The sequence below is a fragment of the Hippocampus guttulatus genome, chromosome 1, assembly GCF_054856545.1.
Source record: "Hippocampus guttulatus isolate MCC_2025c chromosome 1, RoL_Hgut_1.0, whole genome shotgun sequence".
NCBI lineage: Eukaryota > Metazoa > Chordata > Actinopteri > Syngnathiformes > Syngnathidae > Hippocampus > Hippocampus guttulatus.
The window spans coordinates 11,887,147-11,907,755 of NC_141261.1; the positions used below are offsets into that span (position 1 = coordinate 11,887,147).

General features: G+C 42.0%; 1 protein-coding gene and 3 non-coding genes across 5 annotated transcripts; 2 read left to right on the forward strand and 2 right to left on the reverse strand.

Moving 5' to 3' along the window:
* The first annotated feature begins 1,569 nt into the window (after positions 1 to 1,569).
* LOC147210385 (Nuclear RNase P) lies at positions 1,570 to 1,876 on the forward strand. The gene has a single exon (XR_015103047.1).
* A 692-nt stretch (positions 1,877 to 2,568) lies between these two features.
* Positions 2,569 to 2,821, reverse strand: LOC147210386 (RNase MRP). Its single transcript, XR_015103036.1, has one exon.
* Positions 2,822 to 4,613: 1,792 nt separating this feature from the next.
* Positions 4,614 to 4,920, forward strand: LOC147210387 (Nuclear RNase P). The gene has a single exon (XR_015103041.1).
* A 490-nt stretch (positions 4,921 to 5,410) lies between these two features.
* On the reverse strand, positions 5,411 to 19,817 carry LOC147210388 (N-terminal EF-hand calcium-binding protein 1-like). Of its 2 annotated transcripts, none has more exons than XM_086109833.1 (12): positions 19,563 to 19,817; positions 15,810 to 15,834; positions 11,688 to 11,796; positions 11,337 to 11,362; positions 11,126 to 11,223; positions 8,427 to 8,676; positions 7,869 to 7,948; positions 7,542 to 7,595; positions 7,270 to 7,382; positions 7,103 to 7,180; positions 6,904 to 6,995; positions 5,411 to 6,521 (listed from the first exon to the last, which is right to left on the reverse strand). In XM_086109833.1, the coding sequence occupies exons 1-12, from the start codon at positions 19,689 to 19,691 to the stop codon at positions 6,493 to 6,495; spliced, it is 1,083 nt and encodes a 360-aa protein (XP_085965959.1). In that variant the 5' UTR covers positions 19,692 to 19,817; the 3' UTR covers positions 5,411 to 6,492. The 2 variants fall into 2 exon arrangements, with proteins under 2 accessions (XP_085965959.1, XP_085965968.1); XM_086109842.1 differs by lacking the exon at positions 19,563 to 19,817 and adding an exon at positions 16,503 to 18,537.
* Between the last annotated feature and the right edge of the window lie 792 nt (positions 19,818 to 20,609).

Genomic DNA, 20,609 nt, shown 5'->3' on the forward strand with positions numbered 1-20,609 from the left:
CTTTATTTTTAAGTCTTGGGTATTCTGGTTCCGGACCAGTCCGGAATAGGAGCGGATCCCACAAATGCAGACCATGAGAAAATCGAATACAAAAATGGTTTATTTACCAAAGAAGGTCACGAGACTGACAAAGTACAACATAAAACGCTGGTAACAAAATAACCAGGATAAGAACGAATATAAGCATAAGCAACAGTAAAGGAAATCAATAACGTAAAATCACTTGTCACAAAAAGACGAGGAAAAACCAATCAACAAGAAAAACCAAAACCACCCAAGGATAACAACTACAAACGAACGAGACAAAAGCGGAATAAACAAGAAATACAAACCCAGACTATGACTGCGACTGTTATAGAGTACAATGAAGGTCAAGAAAATAAGCACTTGGGCATGGGACATGAGCAAAGCCAATATTCCAAAAACAGGTGATGGCTGAACAGTCCCCAAGACCAGGTGAGAGTTGATGACATGATGCGAAACAGGTGCAGAATGGGAGGGGGGCGACCCTCCAATACCACCTGCTGGAGACAGACAGAACAGCTTCAAGACATTCAGGCTGAGTGGGCTAACCTGGGACCTTGACACAATTGGATTTGTGACATATCTGGAAAATTGTGTTCTTATAACAAGAAAATGACCTTACACACACACACACACAAAAGGCCTTATATCTTTGGCAGGGTGGGCGACTGGTTCGTCAATGTGTTTCCCTGTGATTGGCTGGCAACCAGTTCAGGGTGTCCCCCGCCGACTGCCCGAAGACGGCTGCTATAGGTTCCAGCCCGCCCCGTGACCCTTGTGAGGATAAAGCGGATTAGATAATGGATGGATGGATGGATGGATCTTTGAACCCTTGAATTTTGAGGAAGGTAAAATTCCTTGAATCCGTGAAAATGCAAAATTAAATTTTACTTAAAAGGACAAAAAATTAACGAGTAAAATAAGATTAGACTAAAATAAGAGCAATTAAAACCAATAACTAAAAACCAATACAAAATGCTCCTGCTGTCTATCTTTCAGATTTTCATACATCACCTGAATATGCTGATGCATTTCCCAACAGGCATAAAGAAGGCTCGTTTTTAATCAGAATTATTTCAAGTTGTGCCATGTTTTTCAATTAGGTTTGAACTTTTATCGTTTTATAGCCGTCAGGTGGGCAATTTAGCACCATCGTGTGAACTTTTCCTTTCACCTACAAAGTTAACCTTTAAAGTAAATGTCTGCATCATGTCGAAACTATGAATGTCTAATGTGAAAATTATACATCTTGTATTGGAATATCAGCTATTTTATTTGTATCTTTAAACTCATGGGATAAGATGAATCGTGTGCTGGCAATTCCCATCATGCATTGTAACATTCACGGCACCATTGAATTTAAGATTTTGAATAACAAGACACGCGTACGCAAGAAAAGAAACATCCAAGAAAAAAAACGATTTTCAACAAAGAGAATGATCATCAAAATATATTTAGACATACACGACCAAATCGGTACCGTTACACAAAATGGTAACAGTATACGCATCTAATAAATTCATGTGGCGTTTCCTAACTACTTCCGTGGGAGGAAGCTCATTGTAGAGGTCACGTGCAGAGTGCTCGTCACTCCACCAATCACCTCGGGGAAGGTCTGAGACAAGAGCCAATTGTCGCTCTCGCAGGGCGTCACCTGATTCGGGTGGGCGAGCCAACAGAAAATACTGGTCACTGTGCGGTCGTAGCAGGAGAAGCTAGTGGGCGCTCTTTCACAGCGTTTCTAGTGGATGTGACGCACGCTTGACTTGGAACGACTCGCGGCTGGCAAATGAGTTCGATGGATGAGGTGGAGCACGACTCCAAAACCCAATTCAGACTACTCTCCTCCCACTTTTGCATTTTATTTTGTTCCATGTATCACTTTTTACAGGGATTTACAAAAAAAAAAAGAGAAACAAATTTTAAATATCAAATAATATCTGACGTCTGTCTCAATATGTTTTTGATATTTTAACTGCTTCCAAAGATGTGGAAATTCTATGTTGTTCTTAAATTGATATGAGATGCAGAAAACAAAGAGCAGTCAACAGGCCACAGGGGTATTTCTAGATCTCTGAGGACCATAGACCCCCCCCCCCCCAAAAAAATAATTCGGACAATTGCGCAACTATAATTTTATTAAATAACTCTAATTGTGGTCTCGAAAAGGTCGGTTCTGTCGACGATATGAACCTATATTCATGTTTTTCATGTTCAAGAGAAACGTTTAAAACAAACCAACATTTTCACTTGTGTGTATTAAATAGGTCCAACGTTAAATTAATTGATTGTATATAATGAAATAATGCATATTTTCAAAATTTGAATTAATCGTTCAAAAAAAGATTGTTTTACATTTCTGCAATAGGCTGGTGACGTCCTGCCCAAAGACAGCTGTGTCGAGCACGCCTCTAACCAGTGAGGATAAGAATCTACAAAATAGCCCTTTTAAAAAAATCAAATGTGGGCTCCAGCACAAAGGCGCAAATGTATTCATTTTTTTTAAATAAACAGTTTCACGTTCATTTATCGTTAAGCAAAACGTGCATTCGGAGATTAAGCCCCGTTCAGTCAACGCATTGTTGCACTCTTGCATTCCTGTTGTATGTGACAAAGTCGACTCAGCGGTGCCAAGCTCAGTTCCATGCGAACATCTCCGCTCAAGGTAGCCTGCCGAGCCGACAACCGCTTTAAGCGGTGCATTTTCTGCTTTGTGTCCGGGGACTTTCCCCTGAGCAAATTGGTTGAGAAACAAGTTCCCTGCATGTAGCTCAGAGTGCAAGCCTTCTGAATGCCCGGATATAAACGAGGTGACCTGTCTATACAAATAGAACGGAAAACAATCACCCTTTTTACTCACGGTTTTACAATACTTACAAAACTTGGATTATGAAATTCTATATGAAAGGACAAAAATCACGTTTACATGCTACTTTGACGGATAAAAATCACGTCAACTGATTTTTGGTAAACTTAGTAATTAAAACACAGGTTTCAAGGCCGAACTGAATTGTGGGAAATACAAAGCCAGCCCATTCCTTTTGTTTCCGCGAGAGATGTGTCCTAGCATACAAATTTTAGACATTACAGAACAGCATGCAGTTCAGTATAAATAGACGCCTCGTTGAGCGCGTTGGCCTGTAGACATATATACACAAATATAGCAAATAACCGCATCACCACATTACGTCATACGTCAGCGCGTCCGCCATATTGGAAGTGACAGATCTGCCCAAAGTAAAGTTGGTCAGTCAACTGAACTGACGATCACATAGCGACAACCGACACGTTGCTCCGTGGCCGCTCGTTCATCCATTCAATCTCACACACATGCAAACATAAAAAAATTAAAACATACATATCATCGCCCACATTGCATAATTGCCAAAGTCATATTTTAATGTTGCTTCTTCAGGTTTAACCTGAACAAGTTTTTCTTTCCCACCTTTAAAGGGACACTGACTCCCACCACGAAAAGAGAAGAGGGGATGGGGCTATATAGTTGACTAGAAAAGAGCGTTTTGAGAGTACAGGTAGTTAGTCCAAACCAAATTGATACAATTGAAAATGCAGGCTAATATAATTTCTCTGATCAAACAACACAGAGACTTTTTGAAGAAAAAATGGGCCAGCCCAGCTGGATGATCCCTTTCGGAAACATCAGCAGTGGTGGCTACTCATTTACATGTAACTGATTTTAATTAATCACATTCAATGAGCATTTATCTTTGGGACACCTACATCGTATGAGGAATATTACTTAAGTTAGTCACAACAATCCGAGTAGCTAATTCAGAAGAACAACAAAAGGCTAGCTTTGTTTGGGGGCTAGCTCCGCAGCAGGAATTCTGAGTACTGTATTATTCCTATATGGCACTTCATAGTTTCCGTCACTATATCAGCAAATTCTAAAAAATAAAAATAAAAAAATGTCATAATGGCCAAATGCAATCATCGTTCTGTAAACCCAAATCAAATGAACGAGTCATACTCGCCAATTACGAGATTTTCTACATCGAATATGGTGGTGATGTTGACGTAAGATTCCAGCCTTGGAGAGATCTATTTAAGATTAATGTCTATGTTAGCACGAAATGCTCTGTGTTGTCAACATCGATATCTAATTGTCAAGAGCCATTTTATACACCAAGAAAATCTTCCGCTTTTCATGAAAAAAAAAGGAATCTATTCAGCCTACAAAATAACATTTTTCAAAACGCGCTGGTGGGGTAATGTGAATAATATGTGTTGTATATTTTTGTGTTATACATTGTATTTTTTCTTTTAACGCATGGCGTAAAGGAGTACTAGAAGGCGTGTACAGTACCGTAGTCCAGTAATGAATGGAGAGACATGCCCACTTTTCCCAGCATGCATTGAAAGAAACAATTATGGCTTCGTCGTGTTTTAACGTTACGGTTTAAAAGCAAGTAACGTGTATGTGCCTCATTTATAAAAATATGGTTGTACAAGAAATAAACTCATTAAAATAATACTGCATAGACGTACGCTAATAGTATGACACCGTGGCAGAAATGCATTTTGTTTTTGATTATTTTAAAAACGTTTGGTGACAATTCGTCACTTCCGTGGGAGGAAGCTCATTGTAGAGGTCACGTGCAGAGTGCTCGTCACTCCACCAATCACCTCGGGGAAGGTCTGAGACAAGAGCCAATTGTCGCTCTCGCAGGGCGTCACCTGATTCGGGTGAGCGAGTCAACAGAAAATACTGGTCACTGCGCAGTCGTAGCAGGAGAAGTTAGAGGGCGCTCTTTCCCAGGGTTCCTAGCGGATGTGACGCACGCTTGACTTGGAAAGACTCGCGGCTGGCAAATGAGTTCGATGGATGAGGTGGAGCACGACTCCAAAACCCAATTCAGACTACTCTCCTCCCATTTTTACTACATGAGCATACTGACGCCTTATTGGTCATGTTAATAAGTATCTCACTTAAGGCTACAGCTTCATTAAAAATATATATACCTGTATATATAGTTTCAGGGGTTCTCATCTCAAACATTATACGTTACCCCTCAATGCCATTTGAATTGGTGTATTTTTTTAACCATTCTACCAAAATATTCACGACATTCATTGCATTCCCTTTTCCCACCGATGTCAGCATGTCAAATTTGACAATAGACCTATTCTTTGTTCTTTATTATGGTATGTAAGTATGAATAATATATTGAACACTGTGAATGAACATGACTTATTAAGTGGATTCCTTTACTGCAGTAATTCAATACTGCTGTATCATGCCGAAAAAATGCAAAATATATATATATTTTTTGAGAAACAGCATGATGAAGTAAGTCAACGTCACATTTTCTGATGCCTTGAAACATCTGTTTCAAGAAAATAAAGTGGCTAGTACAGTGGAACATTTTGTGCATGTCATTAATTTTATTTCATGCCAAAAAAACAAATAATACATACCAAGTTCACATTATTGCTAAGGGGGGGTGGGGGGTACAGTCCGTGCATTACTTGTCTTTTGATGACGTATCATGCATGGACCGTGAGAATGCCTGTTTATCAGATTTCATAAGGAGTAACCATCACACTGTACATTGGACTTTCTGAATCTTCAACTATACTACTTACACATGACGACTGTACACGATGGACTTCTATTCTCTTATGTCACCATACAGAAAACGTCCTGCTCCAAATATATAAACAAAACATTTTTTTGCATGTATCCTGCCTGCATGGTTCCACACGCAACTGTAAAATACTGGTGGCTTGAAGCTCATGTGATTTGGATATGCAATTGATATTCTATTTAAAGTGACATTCGTATTGAAGATACATTTACGATCTACGATAAATGTATAATTTTGAACAAATACAGGTCGGTCGAGGTTTACTAAAGTGCAAGAGTGACAGAGTTTAGATAGAGGTGGACATTTTTTTGTATCACATATACTGTATATCTTGTTACATATTTTTATTATTGAGTCCTACTCTTGACCAGGAGTTGTTTTTTTTCCTACCAGCAGTTAGATATGAGCTAGATAAGGAGACGACAGCGCACCACATCACAAAGAGGACAAAATGAAATCAAATTCACATGTTATTTACTCTTTCTGTTGTAGCCTGTATTGAGGGAAAACATGATGACTGGTTGGCATTGTATCTATTTAAAATGTAAGATGAGAACAATAGTTATAAGAAATCATGCAATTCTTCCCCCCCCCCCCCCTCTGTTCCAATTTCTTGTGCTTCTATTAAATCAGGAGTAAGAAAAGTACCACATCAGCACTGATGCTGCTCGCTCCATAAAATGTTGCACTACATTCTATTCATGTCCTTTTCTTTCTTTTTTTTTTGGACCTTGAAGCACATCCCTTCTGCCCATCACGCCTTAAGGAAAATCAGAATTTACAGAAGAGAGCAACAACAAACAACAACAATAATCCCCTTTGTTCCCCATTGGTGCCGATCTGAAGAAACGTCGCTGCGTCAGTTGTTGTTCATAATCCACCAGGAAGCTGACGAGGACAACAATATCATTTTCAATATTTGCCTCTATTTAAATTAGTCCACAAGTGTCTTTGATATGCTTTCGTCAAAAAATATTATCCATGACTAGAATGGCCCCAATTTAGCTTAACTGGTCCAAAATTGATCATTTATTTGTTACAAAAACATATTTGCTCTTCTATTTATTCCAGTGGCAAACACTGACAGAGAGGACAATGAAATGCTCTTTGACTTTTTTTTCCCCTGACGTTTTTGCTTTGGTGGTGCGCTGTGAGGTTCTTCGATTTGCCTTAGCTCGGTAAATGTTGGTAAACACTGACAATGTGCAGAGAAAGGCCACAAACCTTGGTGGCCATTGCTATTCAAGCGTCTGTCGTTGTTTTGGATTACCTGGGAGGAGCATGGTAGAGATGATCTCTTGCTCCTCCAATGAGTCGATCACGCAGCGCTGAAACGTCTTACTGATGGATGATTGCAGGAAGCTGAGAGGAAAAGACGCGGAGGATTGGCCTTTGTTTAGAAAAGACCCCTCCTTTTTGGGGGGGGACTTGAGAGTTGACATTTGAAAATGTGTGGTTTTGCGCCTCACCTCATCCAGGAGAGACGATCTTGCCAAAATTCGTACATGATGAAGCATGATCTGCCGGGCAAGTTCTGGACGGAAATGCTTGAGAGAGAAGAAGGAGGAGGAGAAAAACAAGTGAGGGAAAAGCTGCAGTCATTACAGCCAGGTGGGGAAGTAGACAACGGACTGACTGCAGGTTGTTTTGCTGTCCGCTGCTGGCCTCCGTGTAGCTCTTCAGAGCATGCTGGAACTTTTCCACATCACATTCCTTCACTGACATTTGTCTTTGGACCAGGAGGATGTTCTGGGTGGGCGAGAAAGCAAAACAACCACATTAGCATCATCAGACAGTGCCGTCCACTGTCGAATAGCTTCAAACCAAGAACATATTACTCGGCAACAATGCTGTCATTGGAAGGTAGAACTAAAACGTATGTAAGAAGCGTAAAGCGGGCTGACTCACCGATTTATATGTCCCTGCCAGCGTGTCTTCTTTAAGGGGTTCGAGATGTGGACTCTGAAGGTGCGAGCAGAAATGGGTGAGCCATGCACAAGCAACAGCACGATTATGATTTGCAAGCCGGACACAAACCTTTGGCCCTCACAGATTACCGGTAAAAAAAACCAAACAAACTAGATTTTAACAAATCAAGCACTTGGCATATATAATAAAATATCATGGCGGGAGTGGTAGCTTGCAAGCTCATTTCCGTGCATTGCTCGTACAGCGGTTGGGGTGGCGGGTGCACAGAGTTGACACTCAACTATCGACAGTGCATCCTGTACAAACCTCACACTCCAGCTTGTCTATGAGCTGCTCCAATTGGCCGACCTGGGCTCCCCAGTGGTAGTCGGACTCCACGCTGACCCCTGAAACACAACATCAACACAGTTCTACACTTGTAAGTATTCCTGTTAGTTGCCATCCATCCATCCATCCATTTTCCGATCCGTTTATCCTCACATGGGTCGCGGGGGGTGCTGGAGCCTATCCCAGCTGTCTTCGGGGGTAGGCGGGGGGCACCCTGAACCGGTTGCCAGCCAATCGCAGGGCGCTCTGAGACGAACAACCATCCGCGCTCACACTCACACCTAAGGACAATTTTGAGTGTTCAATCAGCCTGTCACGCATGTTTTTGGAATGTGGGAGGAAACTGGAGTACCCGCAGAAAACCCACACAGGCCCGGGGATAACATGCAAACTCGACACAGGGAGGCCAGAGCTGGAATTGAACCCATTACCTCTGCACTGTGAGGTCGCCGCGCTAACCACTGGACCACCAGGCCGACATTGTTAGTCGCCAGTTTCCCTGAAATTCAACATCTTAATGGGGATGGCGGGACCCACCTGTGGTCAGCATGCCAGAGTAAGGGTCTGTCGGGGAGAGACACATGTTCTTCTGGATGCGTCGTTTGGAGACCCTCTGGATGGGCAGGTCCTCGGGCTTCTTCACGGACCTTCTCCCTGTGCAGCCTTGATCATGGACAGCCTCCATAGCGCAGTCTAGTGATGACTGCAGGGACTGCAGCTGGGTGGATGTTTCCCGAAGCAGGAAGCGTGTTACAAACTGACCCAGCACCGAAGAGCCTTGATACTCCTGCACGGTGGGTAGGGGAAAGAGAAACATGAAGAAGGGACAGATAAGCAAACATTCAGATTTTATTCGGCATCGGGACGCTTAACTCTTTCATTCCACAAGACGTACTTGTACGTCTTTTTAAAATTAGGCCCCGCCTACCAAGTCTTTTTTTTGGCTCATAGAGAGGAGGAGGGTCTGAAGCAATCTGTGAATGAGAATAAGCCGTTTGCATTGTAAATCATGTAAAAAAGCGACCAGTAGGTGGCAGTGGTGCCTCACGTGCTTGAAATGCATGCTTTTACAAAAAGCTCTTTTTCGCCGTTTTTTTGCCCAGGAATCGCCATTCTCATGAAACTTAGCCATTTTGTAATGCCGATTGCTGAAGAATGGAAAAAGGTAGAAACATTTTTTTTCTGCTGAAAGAAGAGAGTCCACACTTTATTTTGGTAGGCTCCATGTTTAAATAGCATTAGAACCAAATATTCTGTGGGTGCAAGATCAGTCAAAATCCAGTAAACCGCTGGGATTGAGGGGGTTGCTCCAGTGAAAATGGCTGGGATTGAATGAGTTAATGCAGCGGAACATGGTGGTTAGCACAGTTGCCTCACGTCCATTCAGTTTGAGTTTGAATCCCAGCTCCCTCCCTTGTGGAGTTTGCATGTTTGTGTTTTTTGTTGGGTACTCCAGCTTTCTCCCACATTCCAAAAACATGCATGTTCGGTTTATTGAAGACTTTAAATTGCCTTTTGGTGTGACTGTAACTGTGAATGGCTGTTTGTCTTGACTGGCGGCCCATCCACAGTTTACTCTGCCTTTGCCTCAAAGTCAGCTGAAATTGGCTCCTGCTTACCCAGAACCCAAATGACGACAAGCCACATAGAAAATCAATGTGGAAAATATATTCCTGTGTTCTGCCACCACTTAAATAAACCCAAAGTAACAAATAAATCACAACAACTTGCTCAAGGGCCTGTGCGCTGCAAACTAAACTAAATTAAAGCAGAACGGCATGGACAAAAAGCTTTAATCTTCATAGCAGTGGCAATGCATCACTGGCAGTCTTTCCACCAAATCCTTGTTTCTCAAGGTGAATAGAGTGGAAGAACTACAGTCATTTTTTTACAATCTTCCTTATTGCTTTTTTATATTCTACAAAAAAACATTAAGTTAGGGTGCTGCTGAATCCGAAAGCCATATCGCAATGCTCGGTGCTTGAGTTCATGACTGACACTCTATTCTGGAAACAGTATGAGCCATCGAAAATCAAACATGTATGTATTTGGAATGTGGGTGAAGCAGGAATACCTGGAGAAAACCCATACGAGCACGGGGAGAAAATAGAAGCCCCACACGGTAAGGCCACGACATCAGATGAGTCCGACAGCTGTGCACTTTGTCAGCTTTTGTTCAAGTCGTTGATGCACCACTACCGTGCAGTGACCTTATAGTCTCTCGCTCTTACTGCTCTAGTGGAGAGAACGCAGCACCCTGCAGACTCGGTATCGTGAAAATGTCATCATTCATGCGGGAGGCGCGTCCCAGACACACTGGCAATAGGCGAGAAGCCGTGACGTTTGTGAAACACAACGTGTGATGAACATTGCTTGTCTTGGCATTACACAAGGGGGACGAGAAAGTCGCGCTATTGATTTTGTCTCCGTTTAAGTTATTAGTATATTAATTTATACTGGAATGTACATACAATTCTTACACATTCTAACAATAGCTAGATTCCGATGAGTACTCTTGGAAATACATTTTTTAAAAATTATTCTGTCATTATATAAGATTTTGGTATGTGCAATATATGCAGCCCAGACAGTGAAGTATTTCTGGGGGATCAAGACATGAAAAAAAAGTACTACATGAAATGGGTTTTTTTGTTTGTGTGTGTGTGTGTGTGTGTGTGTGTGTGTGTGTCGGGGGGGGGGGGGGGTTGCATCATGACATGAAGATCATTGACATTTGTAATTGGACCCCTTTGTGAAGACATTCTAAGGAGTCTTTGAGGAATTTGCTAATAAATGTTGACGTACTGAGATGTTGTCAATGTCAAGGAAGCGTGACATCAATGTTGTTTTATGATCTCTGAATTTGGGGGAGGTGTTGAGGTGTGAAGTTTTTTTTTTCCATTTCAAATGAATTGACATGATATCAAAGAAATTGGTATTCTTGGGAAAAAAAATAAAATAGGTCAACTTACTTAAGTGCTCAGAAAGAAAAAAAATAAGGTCCACTGCAGTGATGTTTTACTTTTTCGGGTTACTAGTCTACGGTCTAAAGAAGACCAACCCATTCAAACAATAATTTGAGTTCCAAGTTGTCAGCACATCATTTTCCAAACATGTCTTGTTGAAGAACGAATGTATCGAGGGGAATAAATGGCTCCATAATTCAGTATGCCCCAATACTGTCCTTCCACACAGTAAGCACAATTCGGATATGCAAAAAGGTTAAAGCCACTCACCTCTTTAGTTTTATCCATTGCCTTTAAAATAGCCACATTTAGCTTCTCAAGCGCAGACAGCACGTTAATGTACTCTCCCACATGTGGACTGAAGTACTCTGAAAAAAAAAGGACACGTGTATTTATAATGTGCTGAGTTGTGGAAAAACCACCGACATACAAAGTGAAATAAGATTTTGAGGATTAAAAAGGCCATTAAAAAAAATTGTACCTGACAATTTGTCGATGTCCATGTTCCTGTGGAGAAACAGAGAAGACAAAAGACCATTTCAATTGAGCTCACTGATATTATGTATCTGTTTTTAAAAAAATGATTAGAATGTCTACCGCGGACAGTTGCTTTATAAATCATGCTATCGTAAAAGATTGAGGTCACTGTGAATGAAAAGGTGCTTCACGGTTCATCACTTATTCAGTACTTCAAGCAAACTTTAAATTTGGCTTGAGAGGCAAGAAGGGAGGCTTATGTGTCGCATGGACATAATCTTGACTTAATGAATATGGAAATGCGAGGTGGGCTGCGAGACGCACTGTACAGGTGGCAAAAGCAGGGGGAGCTCACTCGGCATTCTGTCTGTCGATGGAGCGATAAAGCTCCTGCATCTGCTCGTCTGTGAGGACCCCGTCACTGAAGTATGATTGGAACTCCTCCAAGGACAGCTTCCCGTCATCTGAAAAGCACACAAGACCGTGACAATGTCACGATAAAGCTACTCAGTTGACCGGAGTGAATAAATAGCAAAGGAAAGGCGAGGGTCGATATGAATCTACACATCATAACAAAAGCTCGCTGTCGTCATGCTTGTCTCATTTGTTGTTTGCAGAAAAAAAAGGTTTATTTGATTTGACTGGCCTTATGTTAATTCCTATGCCAACACTAAAAAAAAAAGAACCCTTAAAAGGCATTTTTTTTCTTTCTCTCTACGTGCATAAGGTTTGAGAAAGTTTTCTATTTCAACTAACCTGAATTGCAGTTGACAAGGGCGAAAACGTGTTGAAAATGATACACAAATGCTATTTCTAACACAACATGAGGTGACTATTATCACAAGTACTGTAAGTTTGTTTCTGTGATTTTTGGCTTGTCCCGGCTGGGGTTGCCACATCATGTCACGCGCAGGATTTGTTTGGCACAGTTTTTATGCCAGATGCCCTTACTGACAGTACCCAATCTTTTTTTGTTTTCCCAAGCATGGATTTATGCTTGGGACCAGCAGTGGCAGCACTCGAGACAGCAGGATGTCCTACATTGCCAGTTCTTACAAGTAATTAAGTAAGCAAAATTTATTTAGGGAACACTTTTTACAGGAGAAAGTACTTTTGAAATACAGACTCACAAACACAGCGGCATAATACAACACACACACACACTCACAAAAAAAGAATCAAAAAATCAAATGTTATGTAAGGCGATTCTGATTCTGATTCTAATGATTGTCCATGATTGTCTTTTCCAAAAAATGTCTACAGAAGAGAATATTCTAAGCTCAAATGGAAATGGAAAAGGACTGCAAGTGCTTCAGAACATATTCCTGAATTGACTTGAAATGTGATTCTTTAATAAAGCTCAGTTAATTTGAGCTATTATTCATTTCAGGAGACGCTACAAGTAATATTAATATCAGCATATTTAATTTCTCTATCAAAGGTTAAGTTTCAAGTTTTGATGTCACTTAACCGGATTGCGGATTTTTTGACTTCGCTTGAGCTGCTGTTCAAAAACCCACCCACCTCTTGAAAGAAAAAACGTTTTTTTGCGTGTCTTCATTTCTTAACTTTTACCTTGAGCATCTGCTATGCGTTTCATGCCGCAAGATGTAGGAGTAAGTTGGACGTGACTCATTCTGCAACCTTTCTCCACCATCTGATTCTCACGAAATTCACCTTGAGAATTGACAAGCCTGGGGTGGCACATTAACCGAGCGCTTGCCAAAGAGAAACATGGGGTGTGGGCTGGGTTGACCGGGCGACCCTGACTATACAATCTGTGAATCTTGCACCTTGGAGGCACGACAATGATGAGCCCATCAATGCAATGCGATGTGTACTTTGTCCAACACTAAAGTTATTGTCTTCATTCATTCCTGTACGCTCCTGCATATTGTGAGATCCAGGAAGAGAAGATGCACATATGACACTGCGGCGATTTAAAGAGCCACAATTCACATTCAAGTCAAGAGTCTTCAGAACCTCACACAAGACGCAAGACAACGCATTGAGCTCTCCCCGCTGTCTAACGTTGCATCAACTCCAAATGCACCTGCAGTCCAATACATGCATTTTACGTGGAATATATTGTTGAAAATCGCAGGTGTCAAACTCAAGGCCCGGGGGACCAGATCTGGCCCGCCATATCATTCTGTGCGGCCCGCGAGAGCAAATCAAGCATGTCAACTTTTCCATGATGAGTGCTAAAGTCTGAACCAAAATGTCAAATTTGTCATATGTGATCCATCATTACATCGAGATATTGAATGGTCTCATTACGTACTTATTACATTAACGTAAACAATGGCTGAACTAGGGCGGCCCGGTGGCCCAGTGGTTAGCGCGTCGACCTCACAGTGTAGAGTTCAATCCCAGCTCCGGCCTCCCTGTGTGGAGTTTGCATGTTCTCCCCGGGCCTGCGTGGGTTTTCTCCGGGTACTCCGGTTTCCTCCCACATTCCAAAATCATGCATGGCAGGCTGATTGAACACTCTAAATCAGTGGTGTCAAACTCATTTTTGTCGCGGGCCACATTGTCGTCACATTTCCCTTGGGGGGCCGTTATGACTGTTAAACCATATAAATAAGTCAACTACTGTAATGAGCGGTTTGGTAACAAGAAAATGCGAACAACATCACTCTTATTTTGGACCAGATTTTAGCAATCAGCGTAGAAGTTGACGTGGTTGGTTTGCTTTCGCGGGCCACATAAAATGATGTGGTGGGCCAGATCTGGCCCCTGGGCCTTGAGTTTGACACCTGTGCTCTAAATTGTCCCTCGGTGTGAGTGTGAGCACGGATGGTTGTTCGTCTCTGTGTGCCCTGCGATTGGTTGGCAACCGGTTCGGGGTGTCCCCCGCCTACTGCTCGAAGACAGCTGGGATAGGCTCCAGCACCCCCCGCAACCCTTGTGAGGACTAAGATTGCTGTGCAGTGTGTTGATGTCAAAACACCTCCTCGTTATGCAGCAAATGTAGCCTGCTCCTTGCGAATGATGGACAGCCCACTCAGTGCTGACTTGAAGGAGAAAGCATCTCCCTTTCAACTCCTCGCAGACGGTGTGCATATAAGCTGCGAAGTGAAGATAGCTCACAAAAATGAGCGACCGCACTCTCTTGTTATCCTTCCCTCTGTTCTCACACAGCAGGGAACCGGGAAAGGCGAGATGAGGAAACAGACTTGAGGATTCGCAGAAGTGTGTCATGTACCGCAGCTGCCCAAGTGAAGCCCAAATCATTTTCTGAAAAACGACTTCTGTGGAGCTTTTTATTTGTATTATATATTTTTTTACAACTGTCACCAGTGGTGGAAGATAAGATGTTGTTGGGCATGTTCTTCCCCCCATGCCTGCGTGGATTTTCTCCGGGTACTCCGGTTTCCTCCCACATTCCAAAAAGGTGCATTACAGGCTGATTGAACACTCCAAATTGTTCCAATGTGTGAGTGTGAGCACGGATAGTTGTTCTTCTCTGTGTGCACCCCCAGCAACCCTTGTGAGGATAAAGCGGCTCAGAAAATGGATGGATGTTATTATTACCAGTGGTTAACTTCTTTTTTACTGCACGTTTATAAAATTGGATCGGATTCATTTCGTAACTTCATGTGTTGAAATCATCATTCTAACAATCATTAACGGGGTCTTTTGAAGTCATTTTCGTCATGTGCATTTCTGTTCCTGCGATTTCTCCCTGTCCTTTCTCTGTTGTGTGGTTTAGTTTGTCGCTCAGGCCCAAATTGCAAAAAGAAAATAGTATGACATGCTCGTTAAAAATGATTATTATTGATCTCGGGAGGGCAGCAATGATTGCTCCACATGGGGCTAAAGTGGTTATGAAAATGAACAACAACAGAGGGGAAAGAATCCAATTCTATTGATTTGTGTCACTGAGTTTGGATGTGTCTTGAGCTTAAAAGCAGCCTTCCGAATTTAGGTTTGTAGCAATAATTATGTACCGTGTGTGTGCAAAGACAAAAACAGCTCATCCATGATTTGCGAAGCAAATCCCTTGAAGTAGCTGAAGATCCCCTCAAGCCTCGAATGTGTGCAGCTCATCATAACAATGCGGCACTATTAACAGGGGGGGTTCTTATGTAACATATCCTCCTAAGAAGACTAAATGCACAAAACACTCAGCCATTTACCATTTTGCATGTGATTACACGGAGTTCCAAGTGTGAATAGAAGATTAAGAGAGAAAACATTTCCCTTTTTGTCAGCGCTGTTGTTTCCTCTCTTTGTGGCCCATTGCTGCTGTTTCCCCCCTGGGGAGGATTTGCTATCCATCTAAGAGTTAAGTTGTTGGGGGGGGGTTCTACAAATGAAAGAGCGATGCTTACATTGAATGTACATCAAGTGTGAGCACATCTATCTGGTTTTTCTAATGAAGCCCTGCCAGGTTGAAACAAATAATCTCGCAGTCTTAATTAACATCAAAAACAAGAACGCAACCCAATTAACTGCTCTTTTTCTTACTCACCATTTTTGTCCGCCCGGCGAAATATCTGCAACAAAGAGGAGAAGATTGTGTTCAAGATATGGATGAAGAAAACGGTGATATTAAAAAAAAAAAGTTGAGGATAGTACACATAATTTGGAAATCATTAAGCGCTCGTCTCAGTTTATGAATAAATGTAGCACCACACTTTGAAACTGGGCCTGTTTATTTAAACATGAAACAATTACATGTGACTTTCATTGCTGACATCGATAACATAGTTCTTTTTTAGTTATATTTCATAGCTGAAATAAAGAATTTTGAGGGCCAATTGACTCCAAGCACGAAATTCGTTCGAACCCAAACATTCAGTGGCAAGAACATCTTTTCTCGTAGTTTTTCAACTTTTTTTTTCTTAGGTTGGGGTAGAGAAGTGTCCGATTCTCTTCTCCAAGTAAATTTACGATTAGCTTAGCTTCTTCTACGACAACTAACTTGTACAACTAATATTACTACTTGTCAACAGTAACAACTACTACGAAAGTACTCTTTCATTCTTTGTATTAACCGACAGTCTGTATGTTCTATAAACAGATGCTGCCTCTCACACATCAGTCCTGCTACTATTAGTTGTGTCGCTTTGTGCGAGCAGGTTCGTTTAATAATACAACTTCTGGAAAGAGTAGAGCTTCTTTATTTCGACTGACTTCATGGTCGGAGGGAGAAAGCAATCACCATGTGTACATCTCGTAGACGATGGTACCACTGCCTAACGGCTGCACATGCTCAGTGTATCCTCTGTGCGCTGTGGGGAGGCATCGGTAGTCGAACCAGCAAATACGATTTACTATCATTACATTAGTGCAGAGCTTCTCCCACCGTAGTCACAGTGAGGCCAAGCGCTACATGAGCTTCGTCATATTTCCTCCCTTCGAATGCTCCCTGCACACATTCTGCCAATGACAGCGCCACTGCCCTCTAACGCAGTGGAGGTGCAACTGCACTTTATTATTATAAAACAACACAATAAAATTAAAATTAGTCCTCGAAAAATTAAAATATAAAAGCATGTTCCCCGAGGTCAAACGCGCTCCCCTTGATGGATCCTCGCCCCCCCCCTGGGGGCCGGGGGGCCCCACTATTTGAGAAGCACTGCATTAGTGACATTTTTATGCCTGCGGATGTGTACACTGCACACTCCCAGAGCACTAAGTCCACATCATGATCATTTTTCCTTGTCGTGTGTGTCATTTGTCCCATTTTTAAAATGGTTTAAGATTATTATTTTTTACCTCACTTTCATACGATTGTTATAGTGACGGGCAGAACAAGTTCATTCTCTTCCATTAAATGGCAGAAGTTACAACTTTTAAAATATTTCAGTTTGGTGGTGTTTTGTGACATTTTCTGATATCAAATGTGTGCCATGTCTCAATAAAGCTTTGGAAGCACCGGTTTAAGCTATGTAGTGACTTTCAGAGGATGATGGTGTGATACCCGGGCGCCGCACTATTATTGCCAGTCCTTTGCAACCCTCGAAAGTGCCAATGTAAGGTTTTCCAACAAAGATGCCTACGAGGGAGCCAACAGCACGTTTCTCCGTCAAAATTTTGAAGACGAAGTGATAAAGTAAGGAGCAGCGTCCACTCCGGATTATCACGTGTTCATTTCTCCTATGTGCTTGAGTCGACGCAGGCGTCGTGCTCCTACAGGGCTTATGAAGATCTTTTATTAAGCTCACACACTGTATTTAAAAAAAAAAACTCTTCCACCCTGTAGACACTGAATGCACCACTACTGAGTCCTATTGAAGACCATAAAACCGCAGAAGCAGGAATGCAGAGAGCACGACTGAATCAGCCTCTGGAGAAATGAGTGTGAAACACATTTCTTGAAGGTGTGCAGTATAAGCCCCGCTCAACTGTGAGTTCATTAAAATCAACAACGGGGGCTTCAAGTAGAATGAGTGGAAACACAAAGGGCTGCCATACTTTACTAATGAGCGTGTAGCTTTAGAAGAACACAAAGCGCGGTGTAATAAGCAGGCACAAATAGGAACAGAATAACATATTCGGTGCGTGTGAAGAAAGGCTTCTTCGGTGTTCATTCCACTCTCACAGGCACAAACTCAAAAGATATTCCGTCGATGCCCAGCAATTCTAATTTGAGATGCCTTTTTAGATGCAAACCAAACACATGCTTGAATTCTTTTAAAATTAAAAATGAAAAACAAAAGAATTCTTCACCGAAATAAGGAGAAAATGTCCAATTTTTATAATCACTGTGGGTGAGTGGGGAGCACGTCGACATCACAGTTTTGAGGTTTGGTGTTCAAAGCTCGGCTCCGGAGTGAAGGAGGCTTGTTCTCCCCATGCACGCGTGGGTTTTCTGTGACTTCATTCCACATTCCAAAATCAAGTACTGTTCTCTTGCTTCAAGTCAGCTGGGATGGACTCCAGGTCACTCACATTCAAAATGAGGACAAGCGCAATGGAAAATGAATGGATGGCTTTCATGGCATGTTCAGTTACTTTTAGTCAAGAGAGTAATGTTTACGTCATAAGACTGGATGCCTGTGAAAGAATTGAAATGGCTACAGCCATCTCGTTACCTCTGCGTCCCACGTCCTAGACGCATAATTTTCCCACCAGACGCACAGTTCCAAATAATGTGCGTTTTTGGGACCCAAGGAAATTTCTTAGTCAAAAAAAAAAAAACGACGGTAAATCTTTTTTTCCAGCAACGAACGCAGTTTGACAATCGCCGCCATTGTTGTTTTGATCTCGCGTTAAGTAATCTCACGTGACGAGATTTCTGTTCTCGCGAGACGAGATTGGCGAGATCGGCCTTCGCTTCGTGGAAAGCAGACGATTGCCAAGTTGTGTAACGTTAAAACAAGTGTTGCGAACAAGTGTTGCGAAACTTAATTGCGGAGATATGAACTCAGACTGAACCATGGGATGAAATAAGAACCTATTTCTCAGTAAATCTTGTATGCCTGTATTATTTAAAAATTTGCAGCATTTGTTTATAAGAAATAAACCTAATATCAATGTATATTGTTGTCGTTTGTGTTATTATCATATGCAATTGAATAAGTAGACCATTTCAGAATTCGAAATTTGGGATTTCTAAATGCATAATGGAACTCATACTTTTCTGATCAGCGAGTCCCTGGGACTCGCAGGGCTCAAAGTGTAAAATGATCACTGGCCTATCATATGTGTGTATATGTGTGTGTGTGTGTTTTGTTTTGGAGCATGACCTCCATAAATCATCGGCAGCCATAAAAGCTCCAGACATGATGAAAGGATGGTCATGTCAATCCATGGGCGTTCACATTTACATTTTACATGTTGTAACAAAAAGAAAGATGAATCATGGAAATCGGGAGCATATTGTTTTCTTTTTTTCTTTTTCTTTTTGTTGTTGTTGTTGTTGTTGTTGTTGACAACACAAACCACTTTTTAAATTGGCGCCTCGAGCACATGAGGGCACCTTGACCAATCGTATGACTCTTCCTGCACAATATGCAAAACATCGTGAACAAGCAGCCAACACACACCTTTCTTACATAACGGGGCTGCTGTGCATCAGCTCCACATGAATGTAGTCTGATGGATTTGCACCATCGTGATCAGCGTCGTACAACCCCCCCCCCCCCCGCCCACCCCCCACCTTCACCTTCCCTTTACATTTTTACCTATAAATTGTGGCCTTGACTATGGCACGAAGACGCGCAATAAATGACAAACACACATAAAAAAAAAACAAGAAGCTCAGAGGTGCACTTACATCGTGGAAAAGCGATGCGGTGCGGTTGTGGTTATGATCACACTCCTGCTGCTGCTGCTGCTGTTTGCTGAGGTGTTGCCGCTTGGCAGATTGCAGACACATCGTGATCATCTCTGTACACGCCAGCATCTTCACACTTGCACGGGATGAATGAATGAATGGGTGGGTGGTGGATAGACGGGGTAGGTGAGTGCTTTGGTTGGTTGAATGGAGGTCTGCTGTCAGGGGGAGATGGATGAAGCGACGCTGAGTGTGAGACGCATGCGCACTGCACACTCGATAAACTCCGCCCTCGGGAATTTTCGGTGCAAGGCGCCCTCTGCTGATCGCTAGACACGCACACAATATAACCGTGATCATTATTCATTTGAGAGCAACCGATGTCCTCGATCGATCAAATTATTAATCTAGCTAGAGAGCTAACTATCTAACTCGCTTTCACCATTTTGGAATATCTCTCTTGTGTTGGCTCATGGGGTTTCTTGTACAGCAAAAAAAAAAAAAAAGAAAGACTATGGCTATTATTAATAAAGGCTACGTTTTATTTTCTGACAAATGCAGTATGTGCAAGTTATGTCTTTCGTTCGTATAAGGGTATATTAGCCGGCATTAACGTATATGACTTACGAATACTGTTTAAGGCCAAATTGTATATAACCACACAAATACGTGTACGTGTGTGTGCGCGTGCGTGTGCGTTGTGCGTGAGCGAGTGCATAAGTGTGTGTGTGTGTGTGTGTGTGTGTGTGTGTGTGTGTGTTGTGTGTTTGTGCAATAAGCAGACATAATATGCCCTACTCATAATCAGACAACGGTCACAATCAGGTACAAATAAGTTAGACATCGAGAACATTTGTAAAATACTTTTCACTTATTATTGCGTTAAGTGGCAGTGACAGACAGTATGTGGTGTTTCGCGCTGGCGTGTCCGTGCAAAGTTTCTTTGGAATGTCCCCTTGCCTATTTTTTTCGGTTTAAATTGCAACCGATGAGACACTTTGTACATTTATAAACATTTCAATGTGTGTGCGTCGAGTGCCGCTGTGT

Excerpts from the sequence above, each read along its gene's own strand:
- LOC147210388 (XM_086109833.1), bottom strand. The coding sequence starts at position 19,691 with ATGCTGGCGTGTACAGAGATGATCACGATGTGTCTGCAATCTGCCAAG. Across the intron at positions 7,181-7,269 it reads GGACAGCAAAACAACCTGCA|CATTTCCGTCCAGAACTTGC; the intron begins GTCAGTCCGTTG and ends TTCTCTCTCAAG. Across the intron at positions 6,522-6,903 it reads CTCTACCATGCTCCTCCCAG|CTTCCTGGTGGATTATGAAC; the intron begins GTAATCCAAAAC and ends TGTCCTCGTCAG.